This window comes from Silurus aristotelis (genome assembly GCF_946808225.1).
Source record: "Silurus aristotelis genome assembly, chromosome: 15".
Taxonomy (NCBI): Eukaryota; Metazoa; Chordata; class Actinopteri; order Siluriformes; family Siluridae; genus Silurus; species Silurus aristotelis.
Genome location: NC_139588.1, coordinates 7,158,064 through 7,184,249, shown reverse-complemented (window position 1 = coordinate 7,184,249; position 26,186 = coordinate 7,158,064). Strand labels below are relative to the sequence as shown.

Here is a 26,186-nt window from a genome sequence, read left to right as displayed (position 1 = left end):
AAGCACCCACTAAAAACTAAAAACTGGAGAGAATCATAAGCGCAAATTGGGACTAAATGTGGAATGCAATGCTTAAAAATCCCATACCATACTTATGAACAGGTGACCCAATACTTTTGGCAATATAGTGTGTGTGTGTGTGTGTGTGTGTGTGTGTGTGTGTGTGTGTATATATATATGTATATATATATATATATATATATATATATATATATATATATATATATATATATATATATATATATATACATACGACAGAGCAGGTTGTGGAGTCAGACGGATATTTAGATTCTTAATATATTCTGGTAAACATGGAGTATTTAATGCGGCGTTAACCGGGAGCTTTCAGGAAAGTACGGAAACCATGACATACTCAGGTGTCAGATATCAGTCTCGATGCTTATACACGAGTCACGTAAGCATATATTAATATTTTATGGCCACATACTGTATAATATTGTATTTAAGTAAGTAAAAAAAAATAAAATCCCTAAAAACAGTGCCAAGCCATAATTTAAGCTATTTTAGATTTTTACACTAATATGTAAGCTACGATAGAGAAATAAATATATAAATATATCACTGTAATTTTAACCGATATGAAAATTTAGCCTTACCAAACCGAACCTCATTGTCTCTACTAATTCTTTAGCACACGATCTTATATTTGCACGGGTTTCATATATTTTTTTATTTCTTTCGATTTTAGTTTTAGCTCGAACATGCTATAAGTCAAACGGAGTCCATGATCCAGATACGTCCAGAGAAATCCGGAATGTTTTATAGCGGAGGATCTCCGGACCTCATTGACAATGACTGTGACGATAATCTCGTATCCGGTGCCGTGTTTTGTACTAGACATCGAATAACTCCTAAACGCAACCCCCAAAATAAGAAAGACATTAGCACTTATGTTCTAATAGCACTTTATGTTTTAGGGCTCGGTTGGACCTAGGCAAAGTCTTACTTTGGGTGAAGTGTCCCTAATGAAATGGAAAAAAAAAAAAAGATTATTGGATTCTAGTATTGTCTTACAACTGCAGTAGTAGCTGTGGGTTGATATGGACTTTCTATATCACAGCATGTAACTTGTGTGTAAAAATCTTACACAGTTGTGGGACAGTGGTTAGCTGTTCCCAGGTACATCCCTAGCTTGGGTTACTGTCACAGGAGGGTTAATGTCTCTGTTTGGCCTCCAGAAACCCACCAGTAGGTGGACAAGACATGCTTAATTTGTGTGAATGTGCCCACAAACACACTTCTTATTCCCAGTGCTCCTGAGAAGAGACTCTGGTTTTACAATGATCCAGACCAGGATAAAGTGTATCCTGAAGATCAATGACTAAATGAAGGAGTGTTTGTCAGTCAATCAGTTCTCAATCCATTTAGATTTTAGATTTAGATGTAGATTAGATTTTATATTCTGGTGTGGAGGCTTCGCTGGTACTTTTTCTCCTGCTTGCACGTTAAACTATCACGACTGTTAGGAAGGTCATGACCTTGCTTAGACGTCGTCGTGAAATTCGGACAATCACAAATCAGGAGCCCTAACCTTTTTCGCCGAGTCAATGATAGCACTTAGATACATTGTATGGATGTGGACACCTGACCATTATGTCTGTCTGTGTTTCTTCGTTCCAACTTTCGTCACTAATTTGGAATCAGCTTGAGTTGAACTTGGACCCCGACTGAACTCCAAACCTCCTCACTAATTCTCTTGCACCTGAACGATCACAAAATTCTCACAGCCCCACAATCCAAAATCTAGTGGAAAGCCTTCCCGGAAGAATAGAGTTTATTATAACAGCAAGGCAGGGATTACATGTGGTAAAAAGCACATGCAAACGTAAGGGGGACAGGTGTCCATAAACTTGTCCATATGGCATGAATACAGTCAGTTTTTCAGGGTAGTTCAAATAGAAACGGGTTGCAATAATTAACCTCTGCATGGCAGCACACAACAGGTCTCGTTCCACTTACTCAGGATCGTTCTGCCTCCAGCCATTCAGAGCGCTGGTCCAATCACACGTTCACATTGCAGTACACATCAGGTAGCCCATTTCTTCTAGCCGAGTGTCTCAGTCTCTCCAAGGACGTCTTATTAATCGGAGTATCGCTGCCAGTTAACCCAAAGCAAATTGCATGAGTTTGTCCGGTGTCCTGAGATTATATTTTTTAGATGGGGAAAAAAATAAAACCATTCGATGTACATAAATATACAACGCAATATAAGCTAGATTTCAAAAATACGAAGTACGTCCACTAGAATGTTTTTTGGATTCGAAATCGCCACCTCAGACTTTTTGGACTGGTGTATACTAATTTCTACCAAATTTGTTTGGCAGTTTTTAGCAAAAGGTTTTTTTTGTTTTTTTTATGAATATCATGAGAGATGAGATGTACGAATGGCTGAGGAACACTTCAATGGCAGTACTTCTATCTACAGAGTGAATGTAAGACAGGGTCACTTTGCAACAAATAAGCTTCTTAACTTATATCATAAACAAATATTATTTTACAGCATTTAACCTGTTAATAATATAGGATATTTTTCTACAGCCAGATCAGACCAGACCAGATCACTGGAACGAATTTAAATAAAGAGAGTATATGATGTGTATGTGTGTGTGTGTCACGAATGTCAAGAAAGAGAACAGAAATATAGTGTGTAGGATAATATTTAAATACTGAATTTAAACAAACTTTGACACACTAGAGAACCAGAGTCAATTTTTTGTTGTTTTGTTTTGCGCAGGTGATCCTCATTCGCTCGGCCTGTTGTGAGCCGGTGAGATGGAGTGATGTGAGTGATGTTCATAGAACAAAGCATCATAACATCATTTAAAATACCGCTGAAGGAACATTATCTCAAGCATGGCCTTTAACACACGGACGTCTAATCTTAGTCATTAACATGTCTGGTTTTCTTTCTTTTGTGACTCTCACTCTTAGTTCTCTAGGATTTAATTTTAAAGGAAAAGAAACCCCACAATAAAACTAAAATGCTCAGTTAGGCAATTGTAAAACCCTCAACAAAACAGTTCACCACAAAGTAAAATCCGACGGATGTCTTGATACACAGGCATGTCACCAGATTAGCAGTGAATCCGAATGCATTTGATAACAGCCCTCATACTTCTTATCGGTTTATTCATTCAAAAGTTCATCTGTCAGCTGCTGCTTGCCTCTTGTTCTATTATTAATGACTATTATAATTATTTGTATACAGCAATGCTAAATTGCACAACTTGGCCTCCAATCTCTTTGTTTGTAGCCATTTCTTTAACCATATTTAAAGAGTAAAACAACCAGGACTGGTTTCCTTGGTATCTCAATACAAGTTGTCAAGGACAGCGACTGATGAGTTAAGGTCTGGCATCAACAGGAAGCTGTGTGTGTGTGTGTGTGTGTGTGTGTGTGTGTGTGTGTGTGTGTGTGTGTGTGTGTGTGTGTGTGTGTGTGTGTGTGTGTGTGTGTGTGTGTGTGTGTGTATATATGTGTCAGTGTGAGAGAGTCTTAGGCTGTATAAATTGGTGAATGCTAAACATGGCTGCCTTCAGCTAAACAGTCCAACATCAGTTACCATCTTTTTTTTTTTTTTTCCCTTCGCTCTTAAAAGTGAACACTTGAAATATGATCTCCATGCACCTTTCACGAGTCCACCACCTAATGTTTTTTATGTAAAAACCACGTCAGCGTAATGTTTCTCTGGCATTCATTGGCATCTAATTTGTCAGCCGATGTGAAGACAATGTTTTTTTTTTTTATTGTTTTTTTTATGTATCCAAAGAACATAAAAAAAAAAAATCTTGACGTACTTGAAACCCTAACGGAAAAATCTGTAATTTCACCATGCAACACTAACACTTCTAAATGTCCCTCAGTGTTTTCTTGTTTGTGAGGGTTTTTTTTCTTGCAAAATACTTCTGGTTGGCTCATGAAATCAACCTGGTCAGTACACGGTTTAAAAGGGTGGGAGGGGCTTTTGTTCAAACCTCTAAAAGCAATTCAGTTTGAAAGTTTTTTTTGTTTGCAGTCGATTATGGTCCACAGTGTAACTTGAATAGAAACATGCTGGATGAGGAGGAGGAGGAAGAAAGCAGTGTGCTTTGTAAAAGGTGCTGCATTGGGTTCATTTGATGAGTCATGCTAACAAAACCGTAACAGGCTTTTGAAGCGAATGGTGCAGTTTGCTCTCCTTACTCAATTTTCAAAAATAAACATATTGAGAAAAGAAAAAAAAAAAAACATATCTCTCACACCAAAATATGTTCTCTAAATGTGTTCTGTGTTTTTCTTTTTTGGTAATAAAACATTTGATATGTGACTAATCAAAAAAAAACACATCAGTGCTTTTTCTACATATTCTGTCGACTTTTTCTACATATTCTGTCCCCACCCTTTAAGTCTTCCTGATTTGTCCATATTAAACTCATCATATGAAGTCATTTTAAATACTGCATGTTACCGTTTAAAGTACACTCCTATACCTGAGTACAAAGTACTTGTTTTTAAGAACTCTATATATAGAATGGATGCAGTTCAGCGCCTCATTCTCCTGCACATCACACCTGTGGTAGTATCAAAAGGTTTAGAGACTAGTTTTGTAACATGCCAACAGATGGCAGCACAATGCTGAACGCACAGTCACAGGAAGCACCAACCGTCCAAAGTGCCAAAAGACAAAGATGAAAAATCCAGCTCGCAGGTCACGGTTTTGAGATTGAGCGCGAATCGCAGAAGGTGTCTTGCACGCTTCAAAAAGAAAACGTCCGGGAAACGTTCCGAAAGTGTCTGAAATTGCTGTGCAAGGGGACACAAAGTACATTCATGTAAACAAAGCTAGTCTCAAAACTTTTTGAAACCAGTTATAGACACACAGTGACATTTACTCCACCAGAGGTGGCAAAAGTACACACATCCTTTACTTAAGTAGAAGTACAGATACTCATGTTTTAAAATACTCGGGTAAAAGTTCAAGTACTGATTAAACTTTTTTACTTAAGTGAAGGTAAAGAAGTTTTGGCTCTGACATCTACTTAAGTAAAAAGTAGTTATTATATATACCCTCTTTAGCTGTTAACTGGACCTCACATCATAGACGGGCGGACGGGCGGACGGACGGACGGACGGGCGGGCGGGAGGGAGGGATAGCCTAGTGGGTTAATGTCAGTATCCCCACAAGGATGAGTTTGAGAGTTTGATTCCTGGTTGCTGTGTTGGTAAATAAAACCTCTGGACCTTGTCCCCTCTGAAAACATTTCAATTCTGTCCTTTCTGTGTTGGATTAATTTATTGATTTCCTGGTCTTTAATGAAAGATAACTCCACCAAGAAAAGGCACTTCAGTGGTAGCTCAGTGGGTTAAGGCTTGCGCCTGAACATGGTCCTTAATATAGTCCACGCTGGTGATAAGGTTTCAAAGCCAGTCCTACATGCCTTCTTTTTTACTGCGCTGGCATGAAACAAAGTATTAACCCTCCAAAAAGCACACACGCTTTTCAGCAGTGGTCGCTCAGTGGTTTAAGGCTTGTGCCTCATCTAAACATGCTTCCCAGTCTGATCTCTTCCATGGTTCAGTGGGTTAAGGCTGGTGCCTCACTGATGGTGAGGAGCAAGGTTTAAATCCTGCTTTCTGCCTGCTAGTTGCGATGTAGGTTATGTTCCTGTCTCCTAAATCTTTCTTTAGCTTTATATTCTTGTGTTGATGGTTTAAAGGTAGATAGACCTGCTCTAAACAACCTTCCTGGCCTGTCTTCCCTGATGGTTCATTGGGTTAAATCAGGTTTCTTGCTTTTGGTGGGGTTCAGGGTTCGAATCCTGCTTTCTGTCTGACAGTCACGATCAGGATTCACTTCCTACATCCTTCTTTAGCGATATATTTTTGTTTTTAATGGGTTGAAAACAAAGATAGACCTGCTCTAAATAAGCTTCCTAGCCTGTCCTCACCAATGGTTCAATGGGTTAAGGTGGGTATCTCACTGGTGGTGGGGATCATGGTTCAAATCCTGCTTTCTTCCTGTTATTTACAATGTAGGTTCAACTTGTGCTACTTACATCTGTATTCGCTTCCTACATCTTTCTTTACCGTTACATTTTTGTGTTGATGGTTTGAAAAGAATGATAGACCTGCTCTAATCAAGCTTCCCATCCTGTTTTTTTCTGATGGCTTAGTGGGTTAAGGCTGGTACTTTAATGTTGGTGGTCAGGGTTCAAACCTGGCTTTCTGTCTGCTAGTCATGAGGTAGGTTAAATTCCTGATTCCTACATCTTCATATTCTTGTTTTGATGGGTTAAAAAGAAAGATAGACCTGCTCTAAATAAGCTTCCCAGCTTGTCCTTCCTGATAGTTCAGTGGGTTAATGCTGGTGCCTTGCTAATGGTGTGAATCAGGGTTCGAATCCTGCTCTGTCCCTGCTAGTCACATTATGGGTTTGCTTCCTATGCATTATATTCTTGTGTTGATGGTTTGAAAGAAAAGATAGACCCGCTCTAAACAATCGTCGCAGCCAGTCCTTCCCGATGGTTCAGTGGGTTAAGACTGGTATTTCGCTGTTGGTGGGGTTCAGGGTTCGAATCCTGCTTTCTGTGTTTCTGTCTGGTCTGAATTTCTTGCTTTGAAGCATGAAACGAAGGATAAACCCCCCAAAAAAAGAAGGTGTGTTGTGGGACTTGATGGCTTTGTGATAAAAGCCTTGCCTCTGAGCTCAGAGGTTGCTGGTTCGAATCTGGCTTGTCCCCACACTGGGTAAGCTGTGTAAAAAGTAGTGTCTGGTAAGCAATGAGGTAGTTGACCCTAAACAAAGGCTGTAAATACTGGCTGCTTCACAGCCTCAGAAAAAGTGAGGGTGATAGGTTTTTGGCAGAATTTTTCCCTATATATGCAAAACTAAGTCGATACTTTTTTGAACATTTTTGTTCCATAACCCCCTGTTTTCAGCTACTCAGACGCCGGGGGGGCAGATGCCCGGATATTGCCCCCCTGCTTCAGGATACGCCATCCGAAACCACATCCACCCTTCCAAGCAGCCATTTCTGACACCTTCCTTACTGCGGTCACCGGAACCTTCCACACTCTTAACTTTGAGTCCTGGCCGGGGTTTGAACCGGCAACCTCTCAACCCAGAGGTAAAGCTCTTCCAATTGAGCCACAGGATCTCCTGCAAGAACCTAATTTTTAGGACCTTTTATAGTTCTTTATTAAAACTTTTTAAACAATTTAAAGGAAAGCTAAGGGGTAGGAATCGAACCAGGTGAGTCAGATAGCAGCGACCACTTCCCTGACCATTACACCAACACAGGAGAAGCAAACAAGCCTTTGCTTATTGGACTCTTGGCTTTTCTATAGTTAGGAGACCAGTGTTTTCTCTTAGATCATGATGGTAGAGGGTCAAAACTTCTCCTTCCTGTACATTCTCTTAGTAACTCGAAGTCTATGAGAAGTGACTCAGGTACAAGAACCACATCTCCAACACCTGCACCACTGATATACCATGATTTACCAGCAACCAATTTTAATGACCTTTTATTGTTCTGTTTTTAAAAACTTCTTATAAAGTTCAATATGAAACTAGAGGTAAAAATCGAACCAGGGAAGTCTTTCATCATAGATCACTAATGGCATTACTTTTAAAACTCAAAACTTTGTTAGACATGTAAATAAGCAGGAAAGACAGAGACAAAGACAAAGAGACACAGACACAGCTTTAGAAAGAGTGAGAAACAAATAGAGAGACAGCAAGAGAGAGACATATACAGTGAGACAGAGACATTTACTAAAAGAGACACAGAGACTATTAGATAGAGAAAATAGAGAGACAAAAATAGCGAGATATAGCCACTTCCTGTTGGAAGTGTTTATCCCGAGCGACTCTTAATGATCTCATTTACTAAATGAGCAGTAGTGAGTTAAGGGCTTGCTCAGGTGCCCAAAACTGGCAGCTTGGAGGTGTTAAACATGTATCATATGTACAGCATGTGATTAAATATAAAGGCTTTTTCAGTGCAGAGACGTGTGGACATCATTTAGAGCCTTTGCTATGTTTCCACACGGACAGTTAATGAGGTGATACCGGAGAAAATGTGTATACAGTGAGGAAAATAAATATTTGAACACCCTGCTATTTTGCAAGTTCTCCCACTTAGAAATGATGGAGGGGTCTGAAATTGTCATCGTAGGTGCATGTCCACTGTGAGAGACATAATCTAAAAAAAAAAATCCAGAAATCACAATGTATGATTTTTAAACTATTTATTTGTATGATACAGCTGCAAATAAGTATTTGAACACCTGTCTATCAGCTAGAATTCTTACCCTCAAAGACCTGTTAGTCTGCCTTTAAAATGTCCACCTCCACTACATTTATTATCCTAAATTAGATGCATCTGTTTGAGGTCGTTTGCTGCATAAAGACACCTGTACACCCCATACAATCAGTAAGAATCCAACTACTAACATGGCCAAAACCAAAAAGCTGTACAAAGACACTAGAGACAAAATTGTACACCTCCACAAGGCTGGAAAGGGCTACGGGAAAATTGCCAAGCACCTTGGTGAAAAAAGGTCCACTGTTGGAGCAATCATTAGAAAATGGAAGACGCTAAACATGACTGTCAATCTCCCTCAGACTGGGGCTCCATGCAAGATCTCACCTCGTGGGGTCTCAATGATCCTAAGGAAAGTGAGAAATCAGCCCAGAACTACACGGGAGGAGCTGGTCAATGACCTAAAAAGAGCTGGGACCACCGTTTCCAAGGTTACTGTTGGTAATACACTAAGACGTCATGGTTTGAAATCATGCATGGCACGGAAGGTTCCCCTGCTTAAACCAGCACATGTCCAGGCACGTCTTAAGTTTGCCAATGACCATTTGGATGATCCAGAGGAGTCATGGGAGAAAGTCATGTGGTCAGATGAGACCAAAATAGAACTTTTGGGTCATAATTCCACTAAACGTGTTTGGAGGAAGAAGAATGATGAGTACCATTCCAAGAACACCATCGCTACTGTGAAGCATGTGGGTGGTAGCATCATGCTTTGGGGGTGTTTTTCTGCACATGGGACAGGGCGACTGCACTGTATTAAGGAGAGGATGACCGGGGCCATGTATTGCGAGATTTTGGGGAACAACCTCACTCCCTCATTTAGAGCATTGAAGATGGGTCGAGGCTGGGTCTTCAAACATGACAATGACCCGAAGCACACAGCCAGGATACCCAAGGAGTGGCTCGTAAGAAGCATATCAAGGTTCTGGCTTGGCCTAGCCAGTCTCCAGACCTAAACCCAATAGAGAATCATTGGAGGGAGAAACCTGACTGAACTCTGAATTCAAGCCACAGTACACAGTGAAGACAGTGAAGCATGGTGGTGCAAGCATCATGATATGGGCATGTTTCTCCTACTATGGTGTTGGGCTTATTTATCGCATACCAGGGATCATGGATCAGTTTGCATATGTCAAAATACTTGAAGAGGTCATGTTGCCTTATGCTGAAGAGGACATGCCCTTGAAATAGTTGTTTCAACAAGACAATGACCCCAAACACACTAGTAAACGAGCAAAGTCTTGGTTCCAAACCAACAAAATTAATATTATGGAGTGCCCAGCCCAATCCCCGGACCTTAATCCAATCGAGAACTTGTGGGGTGATATCAAAAATGCTGTTTCTGAAGCAAAACCAAGAAATGTAAATTTATTGTGGAATGTTGATAAAGAATCATGGAGTGGAATAACAGCTGAGAGGTGCCACAAGTTGGTTGACTCCATGCCACACAGATGTGAAGCAGTTTTAAAAAACTGTGGTCATACAACTAAATATTTAGTGTTTAGTGATTCACAGGATTGCTAAATCCTAGAAACAAAAATGTTTGTACAGTCAACAGCATACACTGCTATTTTTTTGAACACACCCCTTTCAACTAATTGCCCAATTGCACAGCCTTAAGAGCGTGCATATCATGAATGCTGGGTCTTGTTTGTTTTCTGAGAATCTACTGCACCAACTGGTAACTTGTTTGCCACGTAGCAATAAAAAATATACTAAAAACCTGGATTATTCTGGTTAGTCACATTGTACTGCTATTATTTTGAACAATACTGTGTATATATATATATACATATATATATACATATATATATATATATATATATATATATATATATATATACATATATATATATACACATATATATACACATATATATATACACATATATATACACATATATATATACACATATATATATATATATATATATAAATAGATACAATTATAGACATTTTACAGATTTAAATGATGTATTGTTTTTATCTGTACGATCAATAAAGACAGTAATTTAAGTTTGTGTCGCCATTATGAGGGAAAACCCCACAAAACGCCACCCAGAGGGTTAATTGTGAAAATCATGGCGGATTTGGTGTTTGATTTGAGACTCAGAAATAAAACAAAAGTTTACTGATTAAAAATATTTTTATCTGAAGTTAATTTATTTATTTTATATATAAGTAAAGAAAGGAAAAAATTTTGTGCCGTTTAAAATAATTTTAATTTTGACAGCCAAATTTTATTTATTTATTTATTTATATATATATATATTAATACAAAACAAATAAAAAATGTTGTTACCTAATTAATGTGTTCAGGCTGAAGATCCACATATAGAACACAAGCACAGAAAAGATGATGATGATCAGGAATGTGTCTGTTCACTGCCTCCCTCTGTCTCATCCACATTAACCCTAAACTTCTTACTGCCTTCTGCCTGCTGATTCTTATCTTCGTAAAGAGTGAGAGACAGGACTTTATACACCAGTGGATTGAACGCCCAGTAACAGGAAATCGGTTGTTCGGCTGAAATCCGCGCGCAGTGAAAAGAAAAAAATTATATTTCACCAAATCAATGGATTAAAACTAAAGTAACGAGTCTGTTTTGAAAACGTAAGAAGTAAAAAGTACAGATATTTGTGTAAAAATGTAATGAGAAAAAGTAAAAAGTTTGAAAAATAAATAGTGGAGTAAAGTACTGATACCAGAAAAATCTACTTAAGTACAGTTACGAAGTATTTGTACTCCGTTACTTCCCACCTCTGCACTCCACACACACACCCACACTCTTCTCGCCTTCTCATTTAACGCCGTTCATGCATTCAAAGTAGTAGAGGGGGGAAAAAGCTATTACACATTAAAATGTAGTGTAATAATAAAAAAAAATTTTAAAGCATGAAAAATGGACAGTAACAATAAAAAAAACACTCCCTTACTGTCCAACACTGGTATCAAGATAACCACAGGAATGACATACTGAGTTTTAATTTATTATTTACAGGATTTTTTTTTTTTTTTTTTTTTTACAGTCAACTCTTCTGCACAATGAATAGTGTCATTTACTTGCCCTTCGTAGATGAATAAGTCCAGTCAAATATTGACAAAGAAATAAGTCATCTTACACTGTACAAATCGCAGCAGTATTCCCTGACAGTTCTACAGTACTTTGACAACAGGAAACAAAACAAAAATAAATCGCTGCTCAAAAAGATTAATAAAATTGTATATAATTTTGTCCTACACCAGCGCGTTCTTGGAAGTGGCATTAAGACTAAATGATCGCATAGAAAAGGGATTTATTTAAAAATTGGATTTAAAAATAAAGCTTGCCACTTAAAAGAGCTAAGCTGAGGAGAGGTGTGTGGATGGATACAGCTGGAGTACAGGACATTTCTTTATATGATTAAAAGACAAATGAAACCCAAATCATGATCCTTTTTTGCCCCAAATGAAGTTGCTTTGCCAAGACATAGCTCCTGAAGTTTGCCTCTTGAGATTTGTGCGGTACGAGATCACCAGTTTGTGCGAGATATAGCTGGCGGGATACAAAGTGCCTACACCTCGTGTACACTTTTCAGGCCACGGCGTCCAGGACCTTAAATTGCGAGATCGGACTGGCTATCCACACCTCTGCTTTTGTCCCAGTAGGAACACAAACCCAAACGCTACAATAGTGAAGTTTTCAGAATAAAACACTAACGAAATAGGGTCTAAAAAGTAGTAAACGTTTAGCCTAATGCACCTAGTCATCAAAATTGCTTGCCGTTTGCCGCGTTTATTGCTGAACAATATCACCCTCTCTAATGTCTGGGTTAGCGATCGTATTCATTGCAACCTGGCATCCTTTTAGGAGTGTAAAGACACAGTGATGTACATAGTTCTTTATCTAAATCTGGCCACATTGTCATTATTGTGTTGGCAAGAGAAAACTGTATGAAAGAGTCAAAAGAAATGCGACAGGGGAGAGAAGTAAAGAAAAATAGTGTCGCTATTAAATAACCATCATCACAGAATGAGGGGGGAACAAAACAAACCAAACCAAAGTAAAACCACTGCAGCATCTTTGACCGGGTCTAAACAGTAACACGTTCACACACACACCACCGTTTGATGGTGGCCTTAGTGTACAGTCCATCATTGTGAATACAGCATTATGGAGCTGGTATTTACAGACAGAGGCTGAGAAGTCTGTCCTCCTTTTAGAATCCAGTATCTGGCTTGATGAAGAGTGCTGAGAAAGCAAAGGCGAGGAACACGATTCCACCGATGATCGTAACTGGGGAGGGGGAAAAAAACGGAATTCGAGTCTGTGGTGGTTCATCATTAATGAAGGCTGAATGGATTAATCTGTGTGTGCGAAGCGAATCTTACCGGTCCTGACTGATATTTTCTGAGCCACCATCCTTCCACCGACCACAGCAAGGCCGGTACAGAGGCAATGTCCCAGAGTTCCTCCTACCGCCACTCCGAAGGGATCCTGCAACAAACAATTTAGTATTGAGAACCTGATTCTGTTTACTACTGATCCTTTTCTACTCCAAATCAAACCAGATCTACTGCTTCCACAGGCAATCAATAAAGACCTGTATTTACAGGAGTGTGTGCTTGATGCAAAGTTCTGACTGTAAACAACAGTGCCAAATAAACCACCAACTCTTTTTCGCGAGTGTCGAGGGTCCACTGAAATATCAACAAATGTACAAAGACGTCGTTTTGATTAGTAGCTGAGAGAACAGTTAAAAGTGCTTTAGAAAAGATTTGGGCCATTTTCTCGTCCCCAAAAGCTTTAGTCGCCTCAGTCGCGCTCTGCTTTACAGTTTTGTTTTTCGCAAGTACGAGTGAAAGCACATACGCCATCTTAAGGCTTCTTGAATCGTCATGCATCTGGTGAAAAGGTTTTGCTGACAATGTATATTACCTCTTTTAGTTTTTCCACGATCAGAATGACATGTTCTGTTGCCCGTTGATGATAGAAATGTTTAGACTGCTTTTTCTATATTTAGCCATCATGTGTGAAGGCACAGATCGGCCCATGTGCATAATTTGGGTATGATTTGCATAAATTGTTCATTAATCCAGCGTTCTTTAGACGACAGATGCCACACGACAGTACGGAATACATCTTCATTTCAGACTGTAGTGTATAATCCCTGTGCCTTAAACAGATAAAGTATGTGCAGATGCTACACTAAATTTGACCAGATCTACAAATGCGTGACAAAAGAATCAAAGAAAAGTTCGATAATTTAAACATACATTATAAATGGTTTATTAAATCAAGGAAAAATCTAGAAAAGATTAAATATGCAACAATGCGGTGTCCATAAACACCTAAAAGTCGTCTTATTTGGCATTTTAAGTGTGCAGTATTGAGTAATAACTCATACTGACATCCTCTGATGTGACAATATGATGTTCATATGAGGATGTAAAAAGCCTGAGGATCTGAAATTGCCTCAACGACATTCTTTAGCATGCGTGTGTGCGACTGACCTCCCGTGCAGCCAGAACGATGGTGGCGAGCTGAGAGCGATCGCCCCACTCAGCAAGGAACGTGAGTGAAAGCGCCTGGATAAAGATGGGCGAGATACAATGGTGCCACTTCCTCTGAGGCGACATGGTCGACGCTGTTCCCGCCTCCACATCAGGAGCACCGTTGGCCAGTTTATAACGCTGAAGCTGGAAGCAAACGTCAACCGTAAAAAATCGAATCAGCATGATTAGCGCTTCCGTTTCAAACATTACGCAGCATGGTATTCCGTTTAGCCGGTGAACTCACCTCCTCGTCTTTCTTCTTAATCTCAGCCTGCACCTCCTCAAGCTCCTCCTGGCCTTCATCAGGGCTCATCCTCATCCCCTCTCTCAGCATTCGCACACCGAAGATGGCAAACAGCGCTGTGGAGATGTAGTAGGTGTAGATCCGTGGGATAATAGTGGTGGCGTAACCGAAAAGGACTACGGGGAAGAAACAGATCAGAAGTTCACGTTAGATGTAGTGTCGATGTATAGATATTTCAGGACAGAAGCCACTACATACCTCTCAGGTAACACACACACACACTCATGCCCATTGACCGATTTCTGTTTCTACAAAGTATAGCTCAATGAATCATTTGACAGAAAACAATGCAATTATATACACAATAGTTAAATTCAGCACTTCCTAAAAGAAACGGCAAAGTGGAGAAATGTCTTTTCCAAATACTACTAATGAGAGAATTTAAGAGATAAAAAAAATCCTCAGGTATGATTCCGACAGTTTCATGACAGAAAGCAAAAAAACAAACAAACGTTTTAATACGATTAAGTGGATTAATACGATTTGCCTTGCACTCAGCACCAGTGTCAGACCTGTGCGGTTATATAACATTAATCAGAACACCTTCTGATCAATTAGACTTGAAGGCTTGGGATTAGAGATTTTATCAGTGCTTTAATAAAACTAGCTGGAGAATTACTATGTAAAACGCTGCAACGCTGAAAGATTTCTGCATCAGGCAGAAAAAACCAGTACCCAGAACGGCTTTCAATTCAAACGGCTGTAGCTCATTCAGTACAACCAATACAGTCCATCATAGAGGCCTGTGTGTGAACTGTATTCAGTAGCTGAATGAACTAATTTACAGGGAGTCAAGTTGACAAGGTATTTGGGAGCCTTATAGAAAAACATCACTTTAAAGTCAACTCTGAAACTGGAAACCAGTGCAGCAAAGCTGTTAAAAGCATAAATATGCAATACATACAAAATCTTGTATGTGTAATAAAACTCCTATTGGTCCCTGACCTTTTCAACACCCATGTATTTACACACACACACACACACACACACACACACACACACACACAGACACACACACACACACACACACACACACACACACCCTTCATACTCTCAGACTCACCAACCATTGCTTACCATTGCTTATTGTTAAATGTCAAGTAGCAGATCGATCAGCTTTGTGGCAAGACAACTCAACGAACCTTTATAACAGCCAACAAACCCTAGTTAGCTTTTAGTTGACCGCCTGAACGTCTTAAATGTTTCAAACTCAAAGCTCCCATTTACAAATGCTTGAGTTTACGCTACCTGACAGGCAAGTCATGAGACCCAGAGCCAACATGGCCCCTGCCAAGACGGTGAGGCGGTTATAGCGCATGGCCATGATGGCTGCAATGAAGAAAGTCTTATCTCCCAGCTCGGAGACGATGATGACCGAAATCGCCGCCACGAACGCATGGATAAATCCCAGGTTTCCTTTACTAGGCTCGTCTGGACTGACAGCTGGAACTGCAGGTTTGACGGTCGGCACTTTCTGCACAGAGACGAAATAGTCATTGTTTATTTCATTATAAAATCACCGTATCTGACAAAGATGTTGCAGAAATATCTGTAGGCCTCTAATAAGGGGGAAGAGAGTCAATTTGAGTGATGGTATACACACTATGGATAGAGTATGGGGTTCTAATCGAGCTCCTGTCTCTTTCTTCTTTTCAGATCCGCCCCATTCATCCCCACACCCTAGCTCTGGATAGAGTTCTCTTCAATTGGTTCCACATACACAGCCTTAAGGTCCATAAAGTTAGCAACTCGAGGACTATGAGGATGGATTTGGACTGTTATGAGGTGGTATCAAAAGGTTTTTAGACTAGTACATACATTATTTATCCATGTTTACAGACTACCAGTTTTTACATAGTTCCCTTGCACAGCTACAGAGCTCCCAGTCTTCCTAGCACCTCTGGAATGTGTCCTGGAAGTCTTCTTTTTAAAGAATGCATCTTCTGCAGTGGATCTTCATTTTTGGGAAGAGGGCGAAGTCCACCCGAAAGTGGGTGCGGAAAAGCACCAGAGATCACAATAGCACCAGTTAGCACTATTAGTCTCAAAACTTTTTAGATACCACCTTGTATTATCAACTGTCTTCTACAATGGCTTGGGACTGCAATTTAAACTGCATGAAGGTTTTCTGCATTTAAGCACCTCATCACCTCAACAATGATGGAACAGTCATGACTGGACGTTCGGTGTTGATGAGGATGGGAAGAGTCTGGTTCCTCTCAAAGTTTCTTCCTCATGCAATTTCTGGAATTTTTTTCCTTGCCACAAGCTCTATTATTAGTATAATTATAAGGAACTAATTTATACATTGCAACTTCTTTATCTCTGTAAAGCTGCTTGGGGACAATGTACATTGTCATACAATTAGAACTGAAGCCAAAATATTTTGTACAACAGTACTAATACTATACAATAGAAAAATTTTAACTGACTGGTTAATTAAATATGATAAATTAATTTGTCAACAACGTAAAGAGAAAATATTTATCAAATAAACTGAATGAGATCACTTATAGAAAAAGAGTAAGTGGAGCTTAATGCAAACACACAGCTCATTTATTGCCAATACAAGAAATACAAGTTAGTCTTGTGGCTCCCACAAAAGTTAAACATGTCCATATTAAAAGCTAAACACGTCAGAAAACCAAACTGAGTTCATTTCCAGGTGTGTATGAGATGTGAGACAGTTATAGTACCTCAGCAGGGTGCTGGACTTCAGGTAATTTGTTCTCCTCCTGAATGCTTGAGACTCTCTCAGCACTCAGCAACACCACCACCACCATCACCCACTTCACCTCAGCAGCCCGGAAAACAGCCCGGGGAAGCATTTTTTTTTAACCGGCGCAAGCGAATTATAAACTAAACGCAATTATGTGGCCAAAATAAACCAACAACCGTATAAAAGCTTGCAACTTGTGTGTAGACTTGAACGAGCTAATCTAACCGGCTAGCTGTGGATCATGTTCCCCCCTCAGCCACTGTTCTTTTTGCTGAAACAAACTTGCTAGCTGCTGTCCGAATCTGATTGGTCTACTCGGGTTGAGGTCCCACCCTTTCTAGTAGACGTCACAAAGGTCTCATTCCATAATTGGCTAATAATATGGCTTTAAGAATTTGGAAATGCGGAAGTCATTATTATTAAGATTATTAATCACATTTAAGGTGCTTAATAGTGAGGTCGGATCCATATCTTGCATATCTGTGCAAGATATGTTAATTATTGTTAGTACCGGTTTGTGTATAAATCAAGCTCTGTACAGTTCTACGTGTAATCTAATATCAGAGTCTACACGCTGAGCACAATACTATTGCTGATGTGGGCAAACATGCCCTTTTTGACGGAGGTTGATGACGTATTTCCGGTTTCGTTATTCAGGGGTGGAGTTTAGACAGTCAATTCGAATAGGCCTTTGTTGTCATTTCATATACTATATATATATATATATATATATATATATATATATATATATATATATATATATATATATATATATATATATATATATATATATAACAGTATAAAAGTAGCCAAAAGTTTTAAGAATGACACAAATATAAATATAAATATAAGTCTGCTGCTTTAGTGTTTTTAGATCTTTTTGTCAGATGTTACTATGGTACACTGAAGTATAATTACAAACATTTCAATGGATTTTATTCACAATTACATTTAAGTTTATGTGTCAAAAGTCAATATTTGCAGTGTTGACCCTTCTTTTTCAATACCTTTATAATTTGCCCTGTTATGCTGTCAATTAACTTCTGGGCCGCATCCTGACTGATCCCGTGCAGCCCATTCTTGTGCAATCCATGCTTGAAATTGTCAGAATTTGTGGGTTTTTGTTTGTCCACCCACCTCTTGATAATTGACCACAAGATCTCAATAGGATTAAGGTCTACGGAGTTTCCTGGCTATGGACCAAACTGTTATTGGATGGTTGGGAAAATCTGCTCTCAGAGGGTGTTTTTGTACCATTCTTTATTCTTTGCTATGTTCTTAGGCAAAACTGTGAGTCAGCTCACTCCTTTGGCTGAGAAGCCACCCCACACATGAATGGTCTCAGGATCCTTTACTGTTGACATGACACAGGACTGATGGTAGCGCTCACCTTTTCTTCTCCTTTTTTCCGGATGCCGCAAAAAATCGGAAAGGAGATTCATCAGAGAGAATGACTTTACACCAGTCCTCAGCAGTCCATTCCCTGTACCTTTTGCAGAATATCAGCCTGTGCCTGATGCCTTTCCTGAAGAGAAGTGTCTTCTCTGCTGCCTTTCTTGACACCAGGCCATCCTCAAAAAGCCTCACTCACACCTCCTGTTGCCATTCAATAACAAGCTCTGCACTGGTGGTCAACTTTAGGAGATATTCCTGGCACTTGCTGGACCTTCTTGGGCATCCTAAAGCCTTCTTCATAACAATTGAATCTCTCTACTTGAAGTTCTTGATGATCCAATAAATTGTTAATTTAGGTGCAATCTTACTAACAGCAATATCCTTGCCTGTAAATCTCTTTTTGTGCAACGCAATGATGACTGCACGTGTTTCCTTGTAATTATTAAACTACTACATATACAGAACAAAACAGTTGAATCAGAACCAGAATCAGAATCATTGGCATGTATTATGGGTTGCATGTGCAAGGAAGTTGTCATGGTTTGCGATTGATACAAAAGTAAAAAAATGAAAAACTGGGAAAATAATGTAATACATAATGTACAATTAGTGCAGGGTATGTAAAATTATATAATTTTCCAAATAGGTTTAGGGCTGCAATATAAAATAATTATATATATAATATATAATATATAATGAAAATAATGAAACAAATCAACCTTCCCCAAGAACGAGGCGCTACATACTAAGTCATAAAAATTAACAAGATAACACAGAACCGACCGGGACGTTACATTAAGTGCATATATTTGCAAATATGCATACATAAGTGCAAATATTTAGTGCAAAAACAGCACAAGACAGTAAACACTGACAGTGTAATAAGTAATAGTGCAAATGTCTATGTAATAATATATAATGTACATTTAAGAACTGGATGGTTAGCACCAATTTGTAATTGGGGCCCAAATTATTTGGGGTCTTTTCCAGGTGGCAGGAGGGTGAAGAGTGTGTGAGGGTTGTGTGTGATCAGACAATGCTGGTGGCTTTTTGCGAATGCAACGTGTTTTGATCAAAGTGACTGGTTAATAAGAATCTTAACATACTGTATCATGTGTGCTTTTATTGAAGTGTGTGTATAATTTTTTTGCCCATTAACCAGTTTATTCTGGCATTTAAAATCAAAATAATAATTATAATAATAAAAACTGAATAAATCTTTTAAAAAAGTACTCAGGTTCCCAACCACAGAACCAGGTCCTGATTAAATTTGACACTCAGCTCTATACGGACGTCTACTGGACAGTACGCGTTACTACACCATTCCTGTATTAGTATGTGTGTGATCGAGTGAATATTTTTACTACACTATTAAATTTTTTATTAGACGCCAAAAAATATTACATGCATAATTAATCAACAACACTATGTAACCATTTTCTCTAGAATATAATAGTTGCTTTGCATATAAAATATACAATTGCACAAATTTGTTCAACATGAACAATTAGTATTTAAATGCTAAGAATAATCTCCATTATAATACAATATATATTACAATAATAAATTGTTACTGGTAGAATCTCTGCTTTGTTGGTTTTTCAATTATATATTAATTGTATTCAATTATATATAGAAGTAGAGGTGTTCGAACACATGCATGTAAATGATAAATCTTTTTCTGTACTTAATTTCTACAGACACATACATGCTACTCAAATGTTTTTTAAAAGTGTAATATGCTTTGATAAAAAAAATCTTATCTGTGAAAAAAATCAGCTGTAAATAATCAGCATGAGCAACTATATCGGTTTTCCTTCCTACCTTTTGTGTCTGTACTGTCAGGTGTGATGACTGTCTTCATTAGAATAAATAATTAATTCTAAATTAAAAAATAAATAAATAAACTACAATCATTATATTGTGTTGTGCAAATATAAAGTGTTAAGTTTATTAGTAGGATTATGTTAAAAGAGCTTAATCTCTGTTGCATGAAAAAAGTGGTTTTTTTGGTTGTTTGTTTTTTTTTTATTTTGCATTTTGTAAAATTACACAATTAATTATTGATTATATATTATTTTAACAGGGAGATTTCCAAGTCTGAAAACTGAATTGATTTATTGAATTTTCTTTTATTATTAAAGAATGTATAAAAATGATTAGGTTATCTGTCTTCTGAGGAGCATAACATTTATTTAATAAAAAATTACACGATCGATATTAAAACATGGTCCCATCATCTCTCCCACCATGGTACCACCATCTCTAGAAATACTTTTGGCCTAATAGTGTATGTGTGCTGTAACCCAGCCATTATGGATGCACAAGTAAATGGGGAGGGTTGCGTTAGGAAGGGCATCCAGCGTAAAACATGTGCCAAATCAAATATGCGGCTCACAAATGAGAATTTCATACCGGATCGGTCGAGGCCCGGGTTAACAACGACCGCCAAAGGTATCTTTAGTCGACAGGGTACAGGTGGAAATTGGGCTACGGTTGGCCGAAGGAGGAGAAGAAGAGGAGGAAGACGTCTACAGAGACGGCAGGGAAAGGAGCAGTGCAGCAGAGTGGAGGTTCGGGTTGGTACTTTAAATGTTGGTACTATGACGGGTAAAGGGAGAGAGGTAGCTGATATGATGGAGAGGAGAAAGGTGGATATGCTGTGTGTTCAGGAGACCAAGTGGAAAGGGAGTAAGGCCAGGAACATTGGAGGTGGATTTAAACTGTTTTATCATGGTGTGGATGGAAAGAGACATGGTGTAGGGGTGATTCTGAAGGAAGAGTACAGTAAAAGTGTAGTGGAGGTGAAGAGAGTTTCTGATAGGGTGATGATCGTAAAGGTGAAAGTTGAAGGGATGATAATAAATGTCATCAGTGCCTATGCTCCACAAGTTGGCTGTGAGATGGAGGAGAAGGAAAGATTCTGGAGTGAGTTAGATGAAGTGGTAGATGGTGTACCTAGGAAAGAACGATTGGTGATTGGGGCAGACTTTAATGGGCATGTAGGTGAAGGGAACAGAGGTGATGAGGAGGTGATGGGTAGGTATGGTTTTAAGGAGAGGAATGTGGAAGGGCAGATGGTGGTAGATTTTGCTAAAAGGATGGAAATGGCAGTGGTGAACACTTATTTTAGGAAGAAGGAGGATCATAGGGTGACGTATAAGAGTGGAGGAAGGTGCACACAGGTGGACTATGTGCTATGCAGGAGATGCAACCTAAAGGAGATTGGAGACTGTAAGGTGTTAGCAGGGGACAGTGTAGCTAGACAGCATCGGATGGTGGTCTGTAGGATGGTTTTGGAGGCGAAGAAGAAGAGGAGGAGAGTGAGGACTGAAAGAAAAATAAGATGGTGGAAACTAAAGGAGGAAGAGTGTAGTGTGAGGTTCAGGGAAGAGGTCAGACAGAGGCTCAGTGGTGTTAAGGAGGTGTTGGATGATTGGGCAACTACTGCAGGAGTGATGAGGGAGGCAGCCAGAAAAGTACTTGGTGTAACATCTGGAAATAGAAAGCAAGACAAGGAGATGTGGTGGTGGAATGAGGAAGTGCAGGAGAGCATAAGGAGAAAGAGGTTGGCAAAACAGAAGTGGGATAGACAGAGTGATGAGAAAAGTAGGCAGGAGTACAAGGAGATGCGGCAGCAGGTTAAGAGGGATGTGGCGAAAGCCAAGGAAAAGGCATATGAGGAGCTGTATGAGAGGTTGGACACTAAGGAAGGAGAAAAGGATTTGTACCGATTGGCCAGGCAGAGGGACCGAGCTGGGAAGGATGTACTGCAAGTTAGAGCAGTAAAGGATGGAGAGGGAAATGTGTTGACTAGTGAGGAGAGTGTGTTGAGAAGGTGGAGGGAGTATTTTGAGCAGCTGATGAATGAGGAAAATCAGAGAGAGAGAGAGAGAAGGTTGGATGACGTGGAGTTGGTGAAGCAGGAAGTGGATAGCATTAGTAGGGAGGGAGTGAGAGAAGCGATTAAGAGGATGAAGAGTGGAAAGTCGGTTGGACCAGATGACATACCGATAGAAGCGTGGTGATGTTTAGGAGAGATGGCAGTGGAGTTTTTGACCAGATTGTTTAACAGGATTTTGGAAGGTGAGAAGATGCCTGAGGAATGGAGAAGAAGTGTGCTGGTACCGATCTTTAAGCATAAAGGAGATGTGCAGTCTTGCAGTAACTACAGGGGAATTAAGTTGATCAGTCACACCATGAAGTTATGGGAAAGAGTAGTGGAAGCCAGGCTGAGAGAAGAGGTGACCATCTGTGAGCAACAGTATGGTTTCATGCCGAGGAAGAGCACCACAGATGCCTTATTTGCTTTGAGAATGTTGATGGAGAAGAATAGAGAAGGACAGAAGGAATTGCATTGTGTATTTGTGGATTTACAGAAGGCGTACGACAGGGTGCCAAGAGAGGAGTTGTGGTATTGTATGGGGAAGTCAGGTGTGTCAGAGAAGTAAGTGAGGGTGGTGCAGGACATGTATGAGGACAGTGTGACGGCAGTGAAGTGTGCAGTAGGAACGACAGACTGGTTCAGGGTAAAGGTTGGACTGCATCAAGAATCAGCCCTGAGCCCTTTCCTGTTTGCAGTGGTGATGGACAGGTTGACGGACGAGGTCAGACAGGAGTCTCCCTGGACTATGATGTTTGTGGATGATATTGTGTTTTGTTGTGAGAGTAGGGAGCAGGTTGAGAAGAGCCTGGAGAGGTGGAGATATGCGCTGGAGAGAAGGGGAATGGAACTCAGTAGGAGTAAGACAGAGTACATGTGTGTGAATGAGAGGGAGGGCAGTGGAGTTGTGCGGTTGCAGGGAGAAGAGCTGGGGAAGGTGGAGGAATTCAGGTACCTGGGGTCAACAGTGCAAAGTAATGAAGAGTGTGTTAGAGAAGTGAAGAAAAGAGTGCAGGCAGGGTGGAGTGGGTGGAGAAGAGTGACAGGAGTGATTTGTGATAGTGGGGTATCTGCAAAAATGAAAGGAAAAGTTTATAGGTCTGTGGTGAGACCTGCGATGTTGTATGATTTAGAGACAGTGGCATTGAGTAAAAGACAGGAGGTGGAGCTGGAGGTAGCAGAGCTGAAGATGTTGAGGTTTTCGTTGGGAGTGACGAGGATGGATAAGATTAGAAATGAGTTTATTAGAGGGACAGCGCATGTATGATGTTTTGGTGACAAGGTGAGGGAGGCGAGATTGAGATGGTTTGGACATGTGCAGAGGAGGGACATGAATTATATTGGTAGAAGAATGCTGAGGATGGAGCCACCAGGTAGGAGGAAAAGAGGAAGGCCAAGGAGGAGGTTCATGGATGTGGTGAGGAAAGACATGCAGCTAGTTGGTGTAAAAGAGGCAGATGTAGAGGACAGGGTTGTATGGAGACAGATGATCCGCTGTGGCGACCCCTAATGGGAGCAGCCGAAAGAAGAAGAAGAAGAGTGTATGTGTGCTGTAATGAGAGAAATTAATGAGACTAGAAGATCATGGAAACCAATCACAGAAACAGGCGGTGGTAGTAGGTGCGTACATATTAATTCATATAGTAATATGGCAAGTGGTTTTCTCAGCTCCTCGTTAGTATAGTGGACAGTATCTCCGCCTGTCACGCGGAAGACCGGGGTTCGATTCCCCGACGGGGAGAAGCAACTTTTTAATTTTTAAAATCTATTAAAAATATATGAGTGGGGTGTCCATATATTTCTGTCCATATTGTGTATGTAATCATTACCACTGTTTTAATTACTAGTTATAAGTTTGGGTATAAAATAAGTGAAGGCATTTTGCAAATGGTGAAGATCTGCTGTCAACTTCCCAGAGAAGATCTAAGTGTCATGTCCTGTGCCTTTAGCACCGATTAAAAAAAATATATAATAATAATCATAATAATTCGAACAGCTCTCTTTCATTGCTAAAATATATATACTCTCTCTTGTTTATTTTTATAATGATATAGCGGTTTAATCTAAGGAGTTAACTAGTTTATTTTAGCTTGCCTTTGCTTCCACTCTGTCCTGAAAAATCAGCAGATAAGGGAAAACAATTCAGCCACGTGAACGAGTGTGAATCTTTTTTTTTTTTTTTTTTTTATTTAGCACAAAATGCACCCAATATCAAGTTCTTCTCTTCTCCTTTATTTTCTAACTGATTTTTTAAAACTTAAATTTAACTAAAGTTTTAATTACCTGAATGAATCATCAATTAAAATAACTGTCTAAATACTTTGATTTCAATGCCCTCTATAATTAAAATGTATAATTTTGTTGTAGTTGGAGTATAAACTGTGCAATGTCTGTGAAATTTCCAGCTCTGTCTTTCCCTTTTATTTCTTAGGAAGCAAAAATTCTAATGCTGAGATGATTTTTGCAAGACAAGACTAACAAGACGGCCCTGTTTTGTAGGGGATGTGGAGCAAAGATGGACTAACTGCCCATGTAACTTGTGTGTGTGCATGTGCATGTTTGTCCATGTTTTATAGGTAGAGACCTGTGAAATATTTGTTGCCTGCTGGGGAAGATAGATTTCCTGTTTATGGATGTGTATTTAGCTTCCTGCCCCTCCACTACTTCCTGGTTGAGCTCAGTGGTGAACTTTCATGACCTTCTTGATATGCTCCTATTTGTCTCTATGGCATTCATCCTTCATTTTCCTGTCCCATAATGTTCTGTTTTGACATATGCCATTCCAAAATACTATCAAAAGTACTGCTACTACTGACATCTACTGATAGCTGCTATTCAAGTGAAGTATTTGTGTCAGTGAATCCTCTGCAGCACTGGGTGAGTCATCTTAGCATGTGATTGACCTTTGACTTCTGCTGCTGGACAACATGTCTGGAATCAGCGACAGCTAATACTTCAACAGAGCTATTATGAACAAAGTCCAAGATAAACTCTATGGAAGTATCTCAGGCAGATTCTTTTTATTATTCCTGATCAAAGCTTTAATAGCTTCTCAACCAGTTTCATGTGGGAACCTCACTCAGGAGGCTCTTCTCAAAATCCCTAAATTGGACAATCCCATCTCTTTAGTTTTTCCATGAAAACTAACTGTTTTAAGCAAAATCCATTGTGATCTCAGGATTTTGACAGTGTATGAATGCTTGTTGAATAAACAATACCAAAAAACAAGCAGAGGAAACAAAATCTCTATACACACACATTCTTCTGCACCATAACAAAATATTAACAGGCTCAAAAGGTCTGGTAACACTATAAGATCCACAATGAGCATTGTATTAATACTTACAGTGAGGCAAATAAGTATTTGAACACCCTGCTATTTTGCAAGTTCTCCCACTTAGAAATTATGGAGGGGTCTGAAATTTTCATCGTAGGTGCATGTCCACTGTGAGAGACATAATCTAAAAAAAAAAAATCCAGAAATCACAATATATTTATTTGTATGATACAGCTGCAAATAAGTATTTGAACACTTGTCTATCAGCTAGAATTCTGACCCTCAAAGACCTGTTAGTCTGCCTTTAAAATGTCCACCTCCACTACATTTATTATCCTAAATTAGATGCACCTGTTTGAGGTCGTTAGCTGCATAAAGACACCTGTCCACACCATACAATCAGTAAGAATCCAACTACTAACATGGCCAAGACCAAAGAGCTGTCCAAAGACACTAGAGACAAAATTGTACACCTCCACAAGGCTGGAAAGGGCTACGGGGAAATTGCCAAGCAGCTTGGTGAAAAAAGGTCCACTGTTGGAGCAATCATTAGAAAATGGAAGAAGCTAAACATGACTGTCAATCTCCCTCGGACTGGGGCTCCATGCAATATCTCACCTTGTGGGGTCTCAATGATCCTAAGGAAGGTGAGAAATCAGCCCAGAACTACACGGGAGGAGCTGGTCAATGACCTGAAAAGAGCTGGGACCACCATTTCCAAGGTTACTGTTGGTAATACACTAAGACG

At 39.5% G+C, this 26,186-nt stretch overlaps 2 protein-coding genes and 1 long non-coding RNA gene across 3 annotated transcripts in view; 2 read left to right on the top strand and 1 right to left on the bottom strand.

Annotated features, from left to right (window-relative positions):
* The first annotated feature begins 333 nt into the window (after window positions 1-333).
* Window positions 334-4,342, top strand: LOC310737512. Its single transcript, XR_014536838.1, has 2 exons — window positions 334-3,421; window positions 3,505-4,342. It is a non-coding gene; the product is annotated as an uncharacterized lncRNA (long non-coding RNA).
* Window positions 4,343-11,294: 6,952 nt separating this feature from the next.
* tmem165 (transmembrane protein 165) lies at window positions 11,295-17,463 on the bottom strand. Its single transcript, XM_083563127.1, has 6 exons — window positions 16,861-17,463; window positions 15,413-15,638; window positions 14,105-14,280; window positions 13,819-14,004; window positions 12,697-12,802; window positions 11,295-12,601 (listed from the first exon to the last, which is right to left on the bottom strand). Exons 1-6 carry the CDS (start codon window positions 16,990-16,992, stop codon window positions 12,525-12,527), a joined length of 903 nt encoding a protein of 300 aa, XP_083419253.1. The 5' UTR covers window positions 16,993-17,463; the 3' UTR covers window positions 11,295-12,524.
* A 3,343-nt stretch (window positions 17,464-20,806) lies between these two features.
* The window catches only part of LOC310738110 (uncharacterized protein), a 234,317-nt gene continuing 228,937 nt past the window's right edge, over window positions 20,807-26,186 (top strand). Inside the window, exon 1 of the mRNA XM_083563081.1 lies at window positions 20,807-22,259. Within this exon, the coding sequence (XP_083419207.1) occupies window positions 20,882-22,259 (1,378 nt within the window). The 5' untranslated portion in view covers window positions 20,807-20,881. The remainder of the gene's footprint in view (window positions 22,260-26,186) is intronic.